We start from the raw sequence: 20,902 nt of genomic DNA on the forward strand, positions 1-20,902 counted from the left end.
ATAATTTGAGAAAAAAATAAATAATAATTAAAATAAGCATACGTGCAATTGTCTTGAATTAAAAAAAAATAATTTTACTCAATGTAAACTTAATCTCTATATCAATTAGACTAGATATGATAATTTCAATTTAAAAAGAAATTTTTTTAATAACATAATTAATTATAAATTAAGTATATTAATAAAATTTGTGTACTGTCAATGATAATTTTTTCGTAGCTTTAATGTTTCTATTTAAAAAAATATACTACCATGTTTATATATATATTACCGTCCGGTTAAAAAATGATATAATAATCATTTTTTTATTTCTCATGTTTGAAAGAACATTTGAGCACAAATAAAATAATTTTTTTAATATAATTATTCAAATAATTAACAGTAACATACCGAGAAAAAAAAAAAAATTAAAGAAAAATGTTGTCATGCATTTTAATTGGTCAGTAATTAAAGAAAAAATAAAATTTCAGTTTATTTTATTAGCATATATTATCAAGGATCAAAATATATATATGTATAGAAAAAAAAATAGAAAAAAAATATACTAAAACTTTTTATAAAACTATGAACCTAGGAGTGTAGTGTAAAAAAAAAAAAAAATGCTCACGGGTTGACTATACCGCCGAATAATTCAAATTATAAATGCACAAAATGCCCCGAGCAAAATATCCAACAATATTCTTTTTTACTTTGTTCAAACGTTGATTATTCTATTTGTAATAAAAATACATATAGAATTTTTTTTATTTAATTTAAAATTAAAAATAAAATGTTTTTAGTATTTTGTTGTTCTAGTTCGATGCGTTATTTTTTTATTTATTTTTCATTGTATTTGAAATTTACTTTAAAAAACAAAAATAAATAATATTATATATGCACATTGTTAAAAATATAATTCCAATAAATTCAATAAATGCGTTGTGAGGTGAATTGACCAAGATAAAAATAAAAACTTTTCAAATTAATATTATTTTTAAAATGAATATTTAAAAAAAAAAATATATCTCATTGAACATGACAGGTTGAAACCGAAAAAAAAAATTGTTAAAAAAATAATGTTTTATTATGATAAATAATAATAATTATAAATTATTATTAAAAAAAATAACAAGTATCAAATTGTAAATAAAAATAAAATTGAAAAAATGCAATGCAAAAAAAAAACAAAAAAAAATTTATACTATTTAATGGGTAATTGATTAGATGGAATAATAGTTTTAAATTAATTGTTTAGCTTTAAAAAAATGAGTTGAGATTGACAAAAAAAATAAATACATGGTAAAGTAGCTGCATTTTTTTTTTTGAAATATGAATTTTTTTAAATTTTGTTATCAATAATTTATGTATACGTTGATTGATTAAAACAACATATACATAAATCGAAAGTACTGTTAAAAAAATTAGTTGATCATAAAAAAAAGCTCATTATAAATATTATTGATCTTTTTATCATCATACATCTGACTGTTTAAAAAAAAAAAATCAAAGTAATTTATTAATAAGTGTCTCGCTGTTGTAGAAAAATTTATTTATAAAAATTCTTAAAAGAAATATCAAAACTTATATAAATAAACAAAAAAAAAACTCGATTATCAAAAAAGAATAATATCTATATATTTAAAAAAAAAAATGATAACAACTAGTTGTTATTTTGAAAATTTAGAGAGGTGGAAAAATGATATAAATTTGATAGATACAAAAAGATAAAATATTTATCTTCATAAAAGTGATTCCAAAATAGTAATAAATTATCAAAAAAAAATGTTATAAAAAGTTTCAAATTGTATTCTTGGAAATTCGTTATGAGCAAAAATATATTTCACATCAAACAAGAGTAAAATTGTAATAAAAAAAAACCCTATCAGTATTCAATATTAAAAAAAAAAAAAAAAAAAAGTATCGTTAGAATAAGAAAAGTAAAGTAAAGAAAGATTCTCTTGTGGGTGTAAAAGTAAAATAAAAAAAAATATATCAAATCTATATTCTTCGTAGAGAGAAATTAAATCAACGCACCAATTCTTTTCATAATCAGTCAACTTATTTATTAATATATCTATCAGTGCAAATAAAAAAAAAACTGGGTCGCATGTATAAAAACTGTTTCTTATTCTTTAAAACAGTAAGAAAGACAAAAAGTGATTTAATGATATGTCAATAATAAAATCATTTTGAAAAAAATTTGAATTTAATTTATTTTTAAAATCCATTTGTATCCAAATTGTTCTCGTTATTGAAATTATTTAATTAAAAAGGTGATGAACAAATGATGACATACACATGGTACGATTTCCATGGATATTTCTTTTTTATTTTTTGGATTGAAATTTGCAGATATGGAAATTTTGGAAACCAACGATGCTCGTCGAACGAACAAAGCATTAGTGTTTTTTTTTTTAACTATTATTTGCGAATCTATGTATTGTTTGTTATTAATAAAAGTTATTGTTGAGTAGGATATCTCTCACCACGATTATGAAACATTTTACAGGCAATTAGACATTTACTAATTGAATTTCTGATTTTCGTTTAAATTTAAAAAAAAGTCACGAAAACGCATGGGTAACTAAAATTCTCTAAAATTTGTCGAGCGAATAAATATGTTAGTCAACTATATTTTACGATAATAAAGTTAACAACTATAGTCAGTCATGAGGCTAGCTAGAGGGACTTACCAAGTAGAAGAGCATCAAAGTCATGAAGAAAGTGTTCATCTCCGATAATCGAACCCGATCTTCAACTGCAAATAACCTCGCCATGAAATTATATTTCTAACCAACATCTTGATACACTTTTTTGAAAATAATAACTCATTATTTCAGTCCATTCACAATTTCACTCACAAATAGATATACTAAAAATTCAACATATTTTAATTACTTAATGAACATAATTTGCTAAATAAAATTGATAATAAAAAACACTTAAATATTTTTTCCTGGACTCGACTTTTTACCACGAAACGTACATCAAAACTGAAAATACGTCCCGCCCTCTGGATCCACCACATGTTTTGAAAAGTCCACGTGTTTTTTTTCAGGGCCTTAATCCGACTCCGAAATGAAAATTTGTGCCACCTGATGGAAACCATGATCAACTTTGATTTTTCTGAAAATTCAAAATACCATTTACTCACACGAACAAAATTTTATTTATAAATATTGTTACTTATAGAAAAAAAAAACAGACGTAAATTCTTTTGGGATTTCTACTGGAAAAATTTTAAAAACATTTAATTACAATAATAACAGTTAAAAAATTTTTATTAACAATTTGTTTTTAAATTTATTTTCATTATAAATAAAGTATTTTCTATTATTAAATAATTATTATTATTTGATAGTTGATTTCTTCAACGTTATTGTGATGATTTTGTTGATGTGGTATTTAAACTTGAATTTGAATCACAGATATTACTACTATTTTCAGTAAATAATTCATTAAAATATTTAATATATATTTGACAATGATCACTTGATGGAAATGATGTTGTATTGTGAATACGTAAATTACGATTTTCAAAAAATTTAAATACGGAATGAAATAGTATTGGATCATTTGTTGCTTTTGCTGCTTCTAGAAATTTTCTAGCAGATATACGATCAACCATCATCATTGACCTCACATATCTATAACAAATTAATATAATTAGATTATTAAATTGATTGAATAAAGTATAAAAAATAATAATTAATCACTAATGATTACCTCATTGCTGGTAAAATATGTCCCTTTGATAATAACACTTCAATAATTTCTTCTTTAGTATTATATAGTCTATTTAACATATCAAGAGCCAATTGACGTGCAGCTGGATATAAACTTTCAAGTGATAACAATAAACAAGCAAGAGGTTTTGAATCATTAACAACATGACACTGAAGTAGCTGATGAAGTTGATAAAATGTTTTTCTATGTACAAATGTTGTTATTATCAATTCATGTAGATAATGTTCAACTGGAATTTCACATTCATCCAGTGATCTAGAAAAATTAAAAATTAAAAATACAATAACTCACATTAAACAAGATTTAATTTGTAATATAAATAAAAACCTTATATATTCAAAAAGCACAAAGACAATCATTTTTGAATCAATATTTTCTTTCAATGAAAATTTAGAAAAAATATTACTGTACATGTCACTTTGATCTAATCCATTTTCAAAAGGTGTCTGTAAAATAATAAAAACAATTTAAAAAATATAATTAATTAAAAAGAGAGTTACAATAAAATATTTTGCATTAATTACTGGATTTAGCATGTCCTTTATAAGATGTGCTTTGTATGCTGTATTTAATGTACGAAATATCAGAGGCATATCACCAAATGTCATATCTAAATTATTAATATAATTTTGTATAACATTAATGAGTATTTTTTTAGCATTTTTACGTTGTAATATAAATTCAACAAGTTTAATTTTGTCTGGTATTAATTTAACAAGTGCTTCAAGACAAAGTTCAATATACCATAGACATCCTAATTTGGCATCAATAATAATATTTGGCTGAAAAACAACCCAATTTGGTGAATCTAAATTTAAATGATAAGAAAATTATTTATATTTTGAAGTAAAACCATCTAGTTTTTTAAATAAATATTTTGTTTAAATTTAAAAAGGATACAAAGTTGACATGGTTGGATTATTTGTTCTGACAATGTTGCACCTTGAACTTTGATATAATGAGGTTTTATTGGTCTTGGAACAGCTACGTTTAAATGATAAATAACTGTACCATCAAATTCTCCATGTAGCATTATATCAAACAGCATAGATGTCTTGAAAATAATGAAATTATTTTATAAATATTGTCTCGTTTTGTTTTTTGTAAATAATTAATAGTTACCTTTGATGCTTGATGATGAACAATTATAAGATTATCAACAACATTTATTGCAAATCTTCCATTTACATCGAGTTTAAAAATATGACTTTTTTTAATTTTCATCGTTCTAAATAATCAATATAAAAACATGTATTTAAAAAATCATATTTCAATCAAGTTTGGTGTATATTTTCTTTGTTAATTTTAACTTTAATTACTTACTCTTGGTAAACAGTGTACAAACAAACATGTGCAGTTCCAGGGGATCTATTGACACTTGGTTGATGATGTAAAACAATAATATAAGGTGTTCCATAAAGTACTGCTAGTGCAACATCTCTTTCTGAGACAGCAAGTTTACCTGGTTTTTGTGGAAGAGCATCCACTAAAAAAAAAAACCCAATTATTATCATCAAATTTATTTAAGAATAATATATAAATAAAAGTGAATTAATTACGTTCAAATTTTGTTGATTTGTGAAGATTTCCAGGTGTTACATGTAGTGCTTGCATTTGATTACCAACTGTTCCAGTTGATAAAATAATAATATGACTTCGAGGACAATAGACATACCAATTTATCTCCAAGCTAAATGTTTTAACTGTTTTAACATTTTTCTTAACTGGATTTACCTTGAGATACCAAAGAAAATATTAAATCAAAATAGTATATTTAAATTGGTTAATTAGTTGGTTGAAACTTACGAGAAATAATTCAACTCCATGATCAGTTATAATTAATATTTCATTATTATGTGTCCAAACAAAACCTTGAATTGTCGTATTATTTCCTTTACATAATTGTGAATATTCAACATTGTCTAGACCAGTTGATGTTGAATAATTGACAAATTCAACTGAAGTATTTGTTCGTTGTATTGCAAGTACATTCATACATGGTGAAAATTTAATTGATATTATTGGACCTTTATCTTGAATACGAAAATTTAAATTTTCATTTGAATCTTTAACAAGTACATCAGTTATACCACCAGATCTAACAACAAATACCTGTAAATATTATATAACAATTAATAAATTAAATAATTAAATAAACAATAAAAATATTTAAATAAATTCTAACCTGTTGTTTTGAGTCATCAAAAAAAACATTAGTAAGACTGCTGACTGATTCAAATTTAATTGGTTCTTTTGTTAATTCTAAATAAAAAATTTCCAAATCTGTTTCATTACTATCCATAATAGTAATTGAAAATTTTAATAATTACAAAAATATAAATTTTAATAACTTTATATTGTTAAAAATAATAACAATCACTTTTATTTTGACAAATGAGTATTTTTTATTTTTTTATTTTCCTTGAGCTGTCAGAAAATCAGCCGTTTACTGTTTTCCCTAATAGAACTGACCTACATCACAAGATGGCAGCACAATGACAATAAATATGTTCTAATTTCGGAGCATTTCGAAGCACTTTGGAGCACTTTGGATAGAAATATATTCTTGATAATGCGCATTGGATAAAAATTTTATATGAAAGTGCGCGCTTCGGCGCGTATTATGTGAATTCAACATGATCCAGTGTCTTACCGACTGTTCGAGTAGTCATTTCCCTCTGTCTCGCTCATTTTCCCGTTTATTTATTTTTTTTTCAACATAAAAAACGAGAGAGAGCAAGTGAGAGAGATTGTGTATTATTCACTAACAGCTGCATGAGCATCATACACAGAGTATGTCTCGCACACAGATCGTGATTGTGACGGTAACACAGAGGTCCTTCGCGGCCTAGAGGCGCGAGTAAGAAAATGGCGGACAGTGCTATGGCAAAAGGGCAGGGACGTTTACAAAGATAAGAAGACATATATTGTTTTGTCAAATTAATAAACATTATAATACGTCAAATTAATAAAAAGTTTATCATAATTGTGACATTAATAAGTTTATTATTAATAATTAATTAATAACTATTTTATTTATTGTGAAACGCGTGGTGATTGAAAAATATTAATATTTAATAAAATATAATAATAATAATAAGACAAATGAATTAGTATTTTGTGGTTTCGAATATATACGTGAGTGACAATTAAATTTTCAAATTTAATTGATTTAATTTATTGAATTATTTGAGTTTAAAAAAAGTATTAACTTATTTAAAATATTAAAAATAGATAAATTATTATGTGTGTATTTAAAGACATTTAATTTTTTTTTTTTTTCATTTTTCGAAATTCGAAATTTATAATTAAAATATAATAATAAAATAAATAAAAAAACACACAAGGATTTTTACAAGGTAAATAAATATTTATATTAAATTTAATTTCTATTTTTTTTTTTAATTTTTTTAATTAGTTAATAGATTTTTGGAGTTACTATTTAATCGGAAAATTTTTTTTTGTTTATTTTTTCTATTTTTTTGTGCTTTACTTTGTTGTTTTTATTTTTGTTTGTGGGTAGTTTAATTTGTGGGGTTAAAAAAGTTGAGTGGTTGTATGGTTGTCATGCATTCACGTTGATTTACTTTATCGAGACACAATTTTAGGGGATGAAGAGAAAAAAAGGGGATAATATCGATAGTCTTTTGTAGGAAAAAAAAAAAAAGATAAAAATGAGTAGAGAGAGAAACTCATCGATCAGACTGTTGGCCACTCATGTTGGCCACTTGTAACCATCTACGGTTTTTCCAGTTGTGTATATGGCATTGCAACATTACTTTTTTTTTTCTGAAATATTATTATAATTATTATTTTTTCTTATTTCAAATAATTATTGTCGTCCCCATGTCATCCAAGTTTATTTGTGTAAGTTTATAAATTTAACAACATCCAGACTTTATGTTTTTGATAGTCTTCTTTTCGCCTCTTCTTTTTATAACATTTTTATTATTATTATATTCAGTCGAATTTATTATTTTTGATTATTATTACAACTTTTTATTCAAATGCAAAAAAAGTTTTCAAGATCCCTTTAAATGCATACGATGCAATCTTTTGTATATTCAAAAGTACATAACTATTTTTCGTAAAAATTTTTTTCACTAATGCACTAGAATTTTATTATATACGTAAAATTTTTTAGATTATTAATATTATTTTTGTTAATTTTTTGTCTTTAAATATAGATCGAATGGAAATGAAAATCAGATAGGTGTATTATCAATAATGGGGAAATAAAATATTAAACAAATGAATGAATAGTAAGCTCATTAAAAATGTGAAGGATCAGGCAATCAGTAATGAAGCCACAAAAGAAGGCAATTACTGCCCAAAAGGCACAAAAATTACCATCAATTGTTAAAAAACGTAAAACAATAATAACAGAAAAATCAATAAATGATAGCAAAAAAATAATAAAAAATAATAAAATTGATGATAATAATAAAAAAAAATTAAATATTGAAAAAAAAAAATTAGAAAAATGTAAATTTATTATTGATGATAAAAAAAAAAATAATAAAGATAAAGATATGGATAAAAAATCTGAAAATATGGATGATAATAAAAAAATTGATAAAATTGATAAAATTGATGATACAATTATTGAAATAAATGGTTGTAATGAGAAGAAAAAAATTATAAAAATTGATGAAAAGAAAAAATTATGTAAAGATGAAGATCAGCTTGATAGTAATTCATCAATAATTTTACATTCATCATCAAATGATGATGTAAAATTAAATGATGATAAAATTGATACACAAAATTCATTGAAAAAAAAAATAAAAGATGATAAAAAAAAAGATAATAAAAATATAAAAAATGAGTCAAAAGAAAGTGTTAATAAAAATTCACTTACCAAAGACAAAAAAATTGATACTAAAAAAATGGATAAAGATATTGTTAAAAAAGTAAAATCACCAGTTATTAAAAAAGACACAAAACAAACAAATAAAAAAACAACAATTAAAAAAACAATTGTTGTTAAAAATTCAAATATTCCAGTGGTTAAAAAAATTATTCAAAAAAAATTAAAACTAGTCAAACAAACAAAAGAAGACAATGCAACATCAACAACTGAAGATGAAGAAATAATAACAAAAACTAAAAAAAAAATAATAACATCATTAAACAAGGATAAAAAGCCAAAATTATCAAAACAAATGAAAGCAAAATTACCAGTTAAAAATGATAAAATAAATAATGTATTAAAAAAAGAAAAATTAATTAAAAAAATTACTGAAAAAATTGTTAATAAAAAAAAACAACAAGAACAAAAAGATGGAGATAAAAATATCAATGATTTTAATAATATTATACCAAAAGAAGAACCAATTAATCATGATGATATAAAAAAAGAAATAATAAATGATGATGACACTGTTAATGATGATAATGACGATACTAATAATCAACAAAAAAAAAAACCAATTGTTAAATCACGTCAGTCAAAAAAGCCATCTAAAAAATCAACATTAAAAATTGGTAAAACAATTGATAAAGATGATGATAATGAAGAAGATAATTGTGAAAAAATAAAATTAAAAATTGAAAATGAACAATTAAAACCAGATGATAATATTAAAAATAAAAAAGATAATGATAATTTAATAAAATTAAATTTAAAAAAAGAATTAAAAAATGATACAAGTACTGATGATGAACGTTCATCGACAAATTCAGATATTGATTCTGATGAAAATCTTGAAACAAGACAAGCTAAAAAAAATAAATTAATTAAAAAACAAAATACTAATCATACCAATAATAGTTCTGATGAAGATGAACAATCACGTAGAATGCGTCTATTTGGTTTTTGGAGTGGTCCAAAACGTCATCGTGTTGCTTCATTAAATGCACTAGCAAAAGTTCATTGTCTTTACGAAAATGAAGCCGGTGGTGTTTATCTTGGTGGTTTTTGTAAACCAAAACCTGAAAAAGATAAAGAAAAAATTAATAAAAAATCTACGACAACAACAACAACAACTAGTAAAGAAAATAAAGATGAATCTACCGCATCGGGACGTAAAGAAAAAGATAATAATAATAAAAAAATTGATGTCAGCAGTAAGACCGAGACTGCAGTTAATTCAACATCAAAACGTAACTTAAGGAATGTACCTGGTTTACGTGGTAAACATTGGGACATGATGGAGTGTTCATCATCATCATCATCGTCGTCATCATCATCATCAGATGAAGAAGAAACAAATGAAGAAAATGATAAAAAAATTAAACGTGGTAGAAAAAAAAATACACCAAAAAAAAAGAAAAATGAAAATATTATGGATTTAAAAGATATGGTTGTTTGTAAACGTATGGCAAGTTTAAATGCATCAGCAATACTTGCTGCATCATATTCTGATGAAAAAAATCAATTAAATACGTCATCTGAATCATCAGATGAAGATTCAAGTGAAGTTGAAGTTATCAGAAGAAAAAAAAATGATAATAACGATGATAAAAAGAAAGGAAAAAGAGATGTTCAAGATGATGATGTATTAAAACCAGCAAAGAAGGTTGTCATTGTTAATCAAGACACTGATGTTACAATTACCGGTAAGCTCATTTATATTTAATTAATTTTTCTTTTTTTTTTTTTGTCAATTTATCTTACTATCTGTTGAAATGTAATATTTCTTTTATATTTTTTTACTATTTAACTTCATAAAAATAGCTTTATATTTATTTAAATTGTTTCAAAGAATTATTACATTTAAACAATTAAAAAAGTCTATTTATTGTTTATAAATATTTAAATGTATTTTCATACAAAAGCTCTATATTTATTTTTAAACTTTTTATATATACATAAATGAATTACGTTTGTTTTATATATATATTTAAATCCTCTTACCAATTATATTTATTTTTTATTTAAAGCTATATATTTTAGCTATTAAAAAAATATATTCTCGTTAAATTTAAAATAATCACATTAAAAAAAAATCCAAGTGTCAATAAGTAATCGTGCACATTAAATTGATAAACTTAAAATTAAATTTAAACATTTATAACATCATAAATATAAAAATTATTATATTAAAATGAAAAAAAAAATAATAATAATAATTTATAGTTTATGTCAAGTTAATATATCATATACATTATACTTGTTTGAAAATATATCATGAAACAAGTTTTCCAGTCATGAGTCAAGATTAATAAACTATATAAACTTGGATTTATCATTTCAATATATTCACGATTGAATTGCAAACATTATCACGTTATATTCTGCAGGGATAATATAATTCATTGAATAAAATATAATAAACTAAAAGTGAATTATAATTTGACATTATTTTCAATAGGACCGACTTAATTAAATCTAAAATTTAGATATTATTAAACTAACTTGTGTATATATACATACAATAACAGATTGATGTGATAATCAATAAATTAATTAATCATGTGTATATACATATATAAGGATAATTGGTGAAATTTACACTAGTATTCTTGTGAATATAGGTGTCTATGTTAATCAAACCCGATCAACCCACCACGAGGGTTTCTGCAGCATTGCTGGAATGCAATATAGAATCAGTTCTACAAGCCACACGCAAACAGCAGCTACCGCTGTTGCTGCTGAACTTCACGAACAGGTACTCCACCTTTCAGATGTTTTATCATTACATTTACTTTTTTTTTTTTTTAAACATATTATTGAAAAATATTTATCGTTAAACAGGCATGAGTGCTATTATGTATATATTTTTCTTTGAATTATAAAAAAAATTTCTACAACTTTTTAATACATAATTTTATGATATTTAATCTTTTTTTAATTTAAATTATAAATTCTTGATTGATAAATAAAAATTTAAAGAGATACAGAGACTTATCTGTAAAAAAAAAAAATTTTTAAAGTTTAAATTTATTGAGATAACATTAACTGGAAATTTTTTAAATATATTAACTGTTAAAAAATAAGAATTAATATTGTATTAAAATTCATATTGAATGTCTATTTTTAATTTTTTAATTTTCTTTATACAGAAAGTAGAGCAACCCTGCAAATCATATACACCCCTTGGGGCTTTATCGTCGATGCAGCCACCAGGGAGTCAAGGGAATCACCCAAATATGTCACCAAGAAGACACTCTGCTTTTACTGCACCTCATCAGCATGGTAAGTTTAAATTTATTTTTTATCTCTTTTCATTCTTATATGAACATTATAAGGTTTTTTTTTTTTTAAACTTTTTAAAAGGAAATTGAATAAACTTCTATATATATTAGCATGGTTGTTGTTGCACGTTTCATAAAAAATAAAGATGAATAAATTTATTTTTCTATGAAACATTTATCAGATAATTTTACGATATTTTTTTTTTTTTTTTAAATGCATTTTTATGCAACTGAAAATTACTTATATTACAGTTTCTTATAAATATATGTTATACATATTCGCTCATATACATATATATAATATTATAATATAATATGTTAAAAACTTCAAATTGATTTTTCGATTCACTAGTTAAACATATGGTCTACGTCTTTCGACTTTTATTCGTGATCAGTTGAACGTCACGGATACAAGGAATTTTCTTTATATTTTTATTTTTTTTTACTTTTGCGAACTGAATCACGGAACAAAGATAAGAATAGTCACGTCATTCGAGTGACACGCGTTGCGCATGGATTTTTTTTTTGCAAAAATGTATACGTGGCAGTTTTTTCTAGAGTTGGAAAAAAAAAAAAAACTGTTATGTCTGTTCATTTTTCGTTCAAAGAAGAAATATCTATGATTCTCTCGCACGTCGCAAAAATTTATGAATTCAAACAAAGCATAAAATTTGTTTTTCTTTTTTTTTTTTTTATTCAATTAATATATATATACTGAATAAAAACATTTTATATATTTATCTGACAGATGATACTATTTAAAATTCGAGATTCATTTTTTTTTTTTTTTTTTGTATTATAATGTTTCAAATATCATTAAAAGATTATAAAAAAAAAAAAAAAATTATTATTATAATTTGTTAATAAATAATATATATTATAGAGAAATAATTTTCAAGATAAATTTTATTAAATAATTATACCCGGCTTTGCCTGGGAACATTTAAAAAAAAGTGTTGCATGAAAAGAAATTAAATTTTTTTTATTTTACACTTATTTTTACCGTTTTATTCGATCATAAATTTTTTTTACTATTATTATTAATTATTAAAAATTCTTTAGACATGTATATTGTTGTCTAGGTGTATTGCTCTAAATAGACTCATATTATTATATATATGAAGTCTATGCAAACTTACAGATAAATAAATATATTTCAGACCAACATAAGACTTATATAGTTCTACAAATATCTAAAACAGATTCCATACAGATTTATATTGGCCTAATCTTGGTCCATATGGACCTAATAGATTCATACATATCGATATTAGTATATAGATAAATTTGATATAGGTCTAGGATACATATATAGGTCTATGTGCAGTACATAGAGCTATATAAGATCGATAAGTCAATATAAACCTTCGCTGCAGATCAATATATGGATCAATGATAATTGAAGGTACATGCAAATACTTGAGGATATATTTTTGATAGTCAAGATAATACTTTTAAGTATACAGTTGATACTTTTAAGTTTGTATCAATTAAATATAACAGCATGCGTACACCAACATTTGAATATGTACTATTTAATATCAAAAGTTCTTAAAGAGAAGTACACTCTAAAGTTAAGTAATTATGATAAAATTTCTTGGCTAAACTGAATATCTTATATATAGTATTATACTCGGAGTAGTATAATATTGAAATGTATATATATTATTTGTGATTTAATTTTTCAATTCATTTTGTATTCTCAACAAATTTTGATTCTTAAAGTAAATTCTTTTTTTAAAAAAAACATATAACGAAAAGTTGATACTTTTTTTCCTATATATATAATTTAATGTTGAACTTGGCAAGTTAGGTTTACAGATAAGAATAACAACTTTATAAAAAAAAATATATATATATATCGATTTTGAAGTTTTTTGTTGAACACAACACCTGCAAAAGAAGTTTTGTGATGGCTACTAAAATTGACGTGTACTGATAATCAATTGTAGTGTAAAAAAAAAATAAAAATAATTTCAATAATCGATAGAATTATGATTATGATAAACTAATATATATAGATTTATATAAATTCTGTGAAATGAAATATTTTTAAAATAATCGCCCATAAAAGATAATTAAAAAATTCATGATCTGGAAATTTTTATTTCGTCATTCACAAGTTGTAAAAAGATGATACACCATCCGGAATATACTTTTTGATGTATATATAATTCGAAAGAAGAAAATTCTCTAGTGAATAAATCCAAGATAAGATTTTCTCATCGCGATCACTTCCAAGACTATTTGAAGCTGTCAAGACTGCTCCAAGTTCCCAAGCAAGATTGAAAGATCCTCGGATGCCTCCAAGGGATTTCAAACTTATTTTTTATTTTTATTATACTTTCATTCATCGATACAAATTCTCAACATATATTTATTCAGTCTAGCAAAACCACACCTAACTAAGACTATATTATCCCATAATACATTTATGCTAAACACCCAACAAAGTGTCAACATATAACTCAATTAAAAAACTTAGTAAATCCCTTTACTAATTAATTTCGTTTTTTAAATTTACAATATAAATTCGTGGTATCCTTGTAAGATCATAAATTTCAACCATCAAATGTCAAATATAAAAAGAAAAAATAAAATCTAAAAACAATAATTACTCCAACAAAAAAAAAAAAAAAAAAGAGAATATATATCAAGTTTTAAAATTGAATTGGCCAATCAAACAAACCGCCCATCATTAGTCTTCAGCTGGCCTTGTGTCACTGTATTAAATTTAGCAAGAAAGAAAGAAAAAAAAAAGAATACAACCTATCGTCCTCTTTTCACGGTCTTACATATTTTTATGGGGCCAAACGTCTTAAATTTCACGTGAATTTACTGACCCACCTGTCCATCCCCACTTATACAACCCTCCTTGATATTTTTTCTGCCCCTCATCCAGACAACCATACGCATTTGAACGATATGCATATAAAACTATTGTCAACATTTAAAAGAAAAATTTCCATTTGACTCAACTCTTTCCATACATATATAGAAAGATTAAAAATTTTCAACCCCGCTAATATTAATTAGCATTCAGATGAAGAAAATATGAAATGGCAAAATAAAAAAATTTGTTCTCGCTTATTCTATGGCATCATTTGAGACGCGGATATACGTCCCTGCGCCATATGCGCGCGCACCCTAAAAACCATCTCACTTGGACATTCTGACTTGGTTGTTGTATTTTTACCAATACAGTCAATCGCAACCCCCATGGAAGGATCGAGATACTTGTGAGAAAATACTTTTAAACCATATATCCATGTTACCAAACATGTAGGATGCTACTTGTCACATTTACCCATACACATATATATTATATCCTATCTTATTCTATTTTTGTGTTATTTCATCTTTGTTTAACTCATTGTTACTACCAAGTGAATCAAATGCAGTCAAACACAACTTTCTCTCTTTCTCATTTTATCTATTTTTTTTTTAAATATTATTTTTTCTGTCTCTTTGTCTGATATTGTGTCTGTACACACGTATTATATACACATTTATATATACCAATACTAAATGTTATGCTGTATATATATATATACCATCCCCACTATTTTTAATATGAACCGACGTGCTGGCTCCAACTACGCAGTCGAGCTTGGATCTCACACCGTGAACGGTGGTGTGCTTTAACTAAAACTACTATATAAGATATAACAAAAAAGAGAAGGGATATATACATCTTATATATTTCACACTAATACCCATACCCATTCAATTTTTTTTAAATATATATACTTGTGCTACCAAGTTGTATGATGATGGTACATTTGAACCTTTGGTTAAACAAGAACTAACAAACTACACAAACTTTTATTGTGCGCGCGCATATACACGAGTTTTTCATGCTACCAGTGTATGTATTTTATTTTTTGCTCTAACGTTTTTTTTTTTAAATATATTATATATTTTTGTGTAGTTTTTTAATATTAACACATATTTTTATATACATATATTTGTGCCTACGTGAGTGTATTTTTATGGATATGTTTTATTTATCCATTGTATTTAATACCCATTTGAAATATAAACCCCAAAGTGTATACGCGCAAAAAGTACAATACTCCAAAAAAAAATTTAACTGACTTCGTTGACGACAATATCAATAAATTATTTAAATTATATATTTATATTAAATTAATATAGTATATTTTTTTGACAAGTGGTTATTAAATTTGTGAATCAAGATAAATCAAGTTTTTTGTTATGAATTTTTTGGAGTATTTAAATTTGAAAAATAATCAACACAGCATGATTTTTATCATGATGTTCATTGACGTCATGACAGTGCATTTGTAGTGATGTTATACGATTGATTAGAAATATATAAGTCTTTAATGTTTGTGTGGTTATACAGTTTTAAATATATAGTGCATCAAAAGGATAACAAGGATTATACATGTATTTAAATTATATATAAATTTAATGACGTATATTTAAAATTAATCATTGATGATAATTATTGCAATTGGTGAAGTTTATAGAATTGTTATATCACGTAATACACTGTTATTTAGTGTATGTTTAATTGAAACGAGGAGAGAAAGATTATTTGGTGACGTAGTTTAAACAGGATGCGTTCGGTATTTATTAGAATTGAGGATCTCAACTATCGGAGATTTTCAAGGATTAGGGCGGTATTACACGTCTCAAGAATTGAAAAAAGACTACCGCCTGACAGTGAAATTGGCAATTGACTTTGTTTTGTTTTTTTATTTTTTTTTTTGACCGAAAAAAAAGCTCCGACTTATTACACTTGGCGAAGAAACCTATATAGATCGGGTGTTTATTTTTATTTTTTTATTAACTTTGTTTTAAAATTTTATTCAAGTCGATATAAAAAAAATTAAATCAATACAAATTTATTTTTCAATTTGATGGCAAAAGATAGGATAATTAAATGGTTTTTTGTTTTTTAACTTTTTATATTTTGCCATTGTTATGTACATGTGTGTCTTTAGAGATATCAATCTGACGTATTTACGATTCACATGAGCGTAAAAAGAAAAAGGAAAAAAAAAGGAAGCGTGTTTATAGATGTGGTGCTTCAATAATTTACAGTATATGGGAAATTGATTGACGATAAATCGATACTGAAGCCGCGTAAAATTCGCGTGCATTTTGTATGTATACATATCTATTTGAAGATTGACTATGATGCCTGATCGTATCTTTATATTATAATATACTAGAAAGCGACAGCAGGAGATATAAAATACAAAAAATAAAAATTAAGTGCTTTGTTCAAAGTGTGAGTTACAAGTCATATGGTTTCTAGTTTATTATTATTTTACTATCTATATTATTATTTTTTTTTTTGTGATATTCGTTTTAAAATTATTCAACAGACACGCATTTGTATTATGCGAATTTTTGACTCTATTGTAAAATTATAACAAAAGAACTATAGAAGCGTGGAACATTGTAGATAAGCAAGTATTATTGTGCGCACATATATATACAAATATATATATTCAAATAAATTTATTAGAAAATATTATATTTTTTATATATGTTTCAAATATTTTTGGATTTTTTATTAAAACACGAGCGTGACATGATTTTGGCGGGTGAGTTATTTATTGATTTATTTTTTTTTTTAAAAAGACTGACATTTAAAAATTTCTATCAGTTTTTTTTTTTCGTTGCAAATTGCAGTTCTACTATCTTATGTCTATTATGTAAAGTTTATATATAAAATTTTTTAGAATTATACATATATTTGTAGCCTCAAGATATAGCTTTACAGCTTTGATCATATAAATATTTTCTCTATTTTAAATTTTTAAAATAGAATTTTAAATCCTTAAAAAAATAGGTATATTGATTTTTTTTTTTTAAATGTTAAATTTTCGATTTATATTAAATTTGTTTATCGCACTTTATCGATATAAGCTTTGAGGTTGTTATATATATTTAGGTCAAAAAAAAACTATGCGTGTGTTCCAAGTTTTTGTATATAAATAATCATCACAAGAACTTAAACAATGTTACCAAAAGATAAGCTTGTTGAAAGATAATTGCCTATATTCAAAGGATCGATTCACTCAACAGACAGACGTTACAATGACCCAAAGTTTACCTTTCCATCAATTTCTCTGAGTCAGAGTCATTCAAGCGTCTGGAACGTGTCCATAAATGCCGATGGGTAAAATTTAATCGTCCAAGACGCCATTCCAAGATTACTTTATATATATATTTTTTTTTCTTTATATTTTTTTCAAGCTATACACATTCACTTGCTTATATATAAAATTTTTTGTTTTTTTATTTTTCTTTACTATTTTTCCAACAGTTAGTTTTCATTTATTTTTATATATATATTTTTTTTAAATTAACTCGTAAAGTTGACAATTGTGTATATACACACGTATATATGAATGCAGTGGTCACCTGGTGTTTTCATTTATCGATCGCGACATATTTTCATTTTATATAATTTAAACGTGTTTGTAATTTTCACCAGAAAAATATTATCATAGAAATTTTTTTTTATATTAAACTACTGATTTTACGTATAGATGTCAATGTAAAATAGAAAATAAAATTTTGCATTGATTGAAAATTGTTTAAATTTCAATGAAACAGATACCAGATTGAAAATAGTCTTTTTTTTCTATTTTTTCAACAAGTTGACCTTTGATGTTTGTTACTATTATTATTAGCTTTTCTTTTTATTTTATCTATGATTGCAATTAGTCGAGAGATAACACACACACACATACATATACACACCTGTAGTAAAAATTAGTGATTGATTAAAGCACATGAAAATTTGACATGTGTGATAAATAGTATAAAAAAAAGAGTAAGACGAAAATTGAATTTAAAAAAAAAAGGGTTTATGTGATTAATTAAAAATAATAAAATAGTGTAAAATACAAGTATGCATTTGCAAGAGATATGGGTATACCTGTATAAAGTAACATAACTAATGGCGGACGTGCGCACTTTCATACCACTTAAGAGAGTTGAGAATCACTGTGTTTTCAGCCGATGGTTATTACGTCTCAGTAGTAACAGCGTGCTATAGTAAGCCATTCGACGAACAAACCGTGCCGCTTTTTATTTTTTTTCATTTCATTCTATCCAACGTACATTACTAACCTTCGAATATCTCTTTTATTTTACTCATCATAAGAGCTGAGATGCTTTTTTTCTTGCCAATTCAACAATGAAAAAAATAAAAAAGTAAAGTAGAAAATGAAAATGAGGGAAAAAATACTTGTAAAAAAAAAAAAAGATAAAAAACACTCAGTCAGTAGCATCGATTTCCTTTGACATAACATTTATCAGTTATCAAGAAATTCCAATATATATTCATAAAGAAAAATCTTTCGTGGAAATGATTATAAGTTTTATCAATCGTAAAAATATATACACCAATTAAAGAAGAAAAAATAAAATTGAAATTGATTTCTCGAGAATTAATCATAGCTTATTAAATTAATCGCATAATATATATTTTTCTATTTAAATTTTTCTGTAAATAAAAATAGCACAGAAAAGACAAATATAAAAATAATATTTATTATTTTTTAACTTGATAAAAATATAATCCGAGTAAATTTAAAAATTATATTTCGAAATTAAATTATTATACTTTCAAATGAACATATTATCACATGAAAAATTTATCATATACTATCAATTTATTACACGGAAAAAAATTTTTAGCTGCAGTCACGAGGCGTTTGGATAGTTAAGAAAGGATAGTTGATTTAATAATCAAGCCCGATATATTAAAAAGACAATCGGTTAGTTATTCCAGCCGACTGGATAGCTAGCGTGGCTAACCAACTCGTCAGATTCGACATAATCTCAATGTCAACAGCTGTTGTGTTCATAACCTCTCTTTTTTGACAGATCCACCAAATTATTATTAACAATGACTAAAATAATCCATATAGTTATTAAAAATTTAGCATAAGATTTTGTATTCAAGTTGGCGTTTATTTGGTGCATCAAATTTAGTATAAAATTAATTAGATAATAATTTTAAAAATGAGTAAATGTACATTAATATATTGTTTGTACTTCGTATGTCTATATACTTATAGTTATGCATATACGCAATCCTAAATAGCTACTACAGCGATACCAGCTTGTCAGGCTTTGGATAGCTACCACAGCTATCCAAAGTGTAGCTAATGTAACGAGTAGGCACGCTGTTTTCACAAGAATAGTAAACTGTCAAATGTGGATTGCCAAAATAACAATCCTCTGCTAACTATCCAAAGGTTAGTTAGCCGTGGATAGGAGAAACAGCTATCCAGCTCGTTGCTGCAGCTAAAAATTTTTTTCCGTGTAGTGATACTGTCAAGCTCGAATAAACATTGTAAAATCACGTGACTTGTGCAAATGGATTTAGTTTTTTATTAAATGCGCATAAAAAAAAAAAACGAGTTGACTCAAATTATATTGCACTTTATATACGCGACGTCAACAAACACCAAGTGTGTCCGAGGTGTTCTACAACAGCACCATATTTTCAAGCTAACATTATGAATACAAATGAGCCACAAACCAGCGCACATATTATTCTACAGGTCAGGGCCCATTGCAGTCAAACAAAAATACTGTGGTATTAATCATTCTTCCTTTTTTTTATTATTTTCATTTTTATTATTCTCTACTGCCAAATAAAAATCAAAAAATATATATAATAATAATACCTTTAAAAATATGTACATCACTTGGGTCAAGGGCTCTATACAAAATATATATTATTTTTCTATTTGCTTCAGTTATTTTTATTTTTTTCTTTTTCAATTTATTATCATTACTTGTATATTACACATGTAATATGTCAGATTTTTTAAATATAAAAAAAGAAAAAGAAAACAACAGTTTAATAATGAAAATAAAAAATAAAATATATATTTTTTAAAAAGTTTAAAATATGACAAATAAAATGAGCCAATGTGGGAGAATATTTATTTTACATCGAGTCGATATTCGCTCAGTGAATCACGCCCTCAAGTTTTCTCATAGAATTTGTTTTATATGCTTGAAAAAGAAGAAG

General features: G+C 24.6%; 2 protein-coding genes across 3 annotated transcripts in view; one reads left to right on the forward strand and one right to left on the reverse strand.

The window, feature by feature from the left end:
• Positions 1–3,233: 3,233 nt before the first annotated feature.
• On the reverse strand, positions 3,234–6,028 carry LOC122854639 (regulator of MON1-CCZ1 complex). The gene is made up of 10 exons (XM_044155474.1): positions 5,912–6,028; positions 5,533–5,838; positions 5,286–5,460; positions 5,050–5,212; positions 4,849–4,954; positions 4,627–4,780; positions 4,251–4,534; positions 4,054–4,172; positions 3,706–3,981; positions 3,234–3,626 (listed from the first exon to the last, which is right to left on the reverse strand). The coding sequence occupies exons 1-10, from the start codon at positions 6,026–6,028 to the stop codon at positions 3,356–3,358; spliced, it is 1,971 nt and encodes a 656-aa protein (XP_044011409.1). The 3' UTR covers positions 3,234–3,355.
• A 341-nt stretch (positions 6,029–6,369) lies between these two features.
• Positions 6,370–20,902, forward strand: part of LOC122854638 (bromodomain-containing protein DDB_G0270170) — a 47,917-nt gene continuing 33,384 nt past the window's right edge. For both annotated transcript variants that reach the window (XM_044155472.1, XM_044155473.1), the window contains exons 1-4: positions 6,370–7,085; positions 7,914–10,287; positions 11,206–11,339; positions 11,734–11,866. In XM_044155472.1, the coding sequence (XP_044011407.1) occupies positions 8,028–10,287; positions 11,206–11,339; positions 11,734–11,866 (2,527 nt within the window). In that variant the 5' untranslated portion in view covers positions 6,370–7,085; positions 7,914–8,027. The remainder of the gene's footprint in view (positions 7,086–7,913; positions 10,288–11,205; positions 11,340–11,733; positions 11,867–20,902) is intronic.

Source organism: Aphidius gifuensis, linkage group LG4, assembly GCF_014905175.1.
Source record: "Aphidius gifuensis isolate YNYX2018 linkage group LG4, ASM1490517v1, whole genome shotgun sequence".
NCBI classification, from domain to species: domain Eukaryota; kingdom Metazoa; phylum Arthropoda; class Insecta; order Hymenoptera; family Braconidae; genus Aphidius; species Aphidius gifuensis.

Excerpts from the sequence above, each read along its gene's own strand:
- LOC122854639 (XM_044155474.1), bottom strand. The coding sequence starts at position 6,028 with ATGGATAGTAATGAAACAGATTTGGAAATTTTTTATTTAGAATTAACA. Across the intron at positions 4,955-5,049 it reads TTGTACACTGTTTACCAAGA|AACGATGAAAATTAAAAAAA; the intron begins GTAAGTAATTAA and ends TTGATTATTTAG. Across the intron at positions 4,535-4,626 it reads AATCCAACCATGTCAACTTT|ATTCACCAAATTGGGTTGTT; the intron begins GTATCCTTTTTA and ends ATTTAAATTTAG.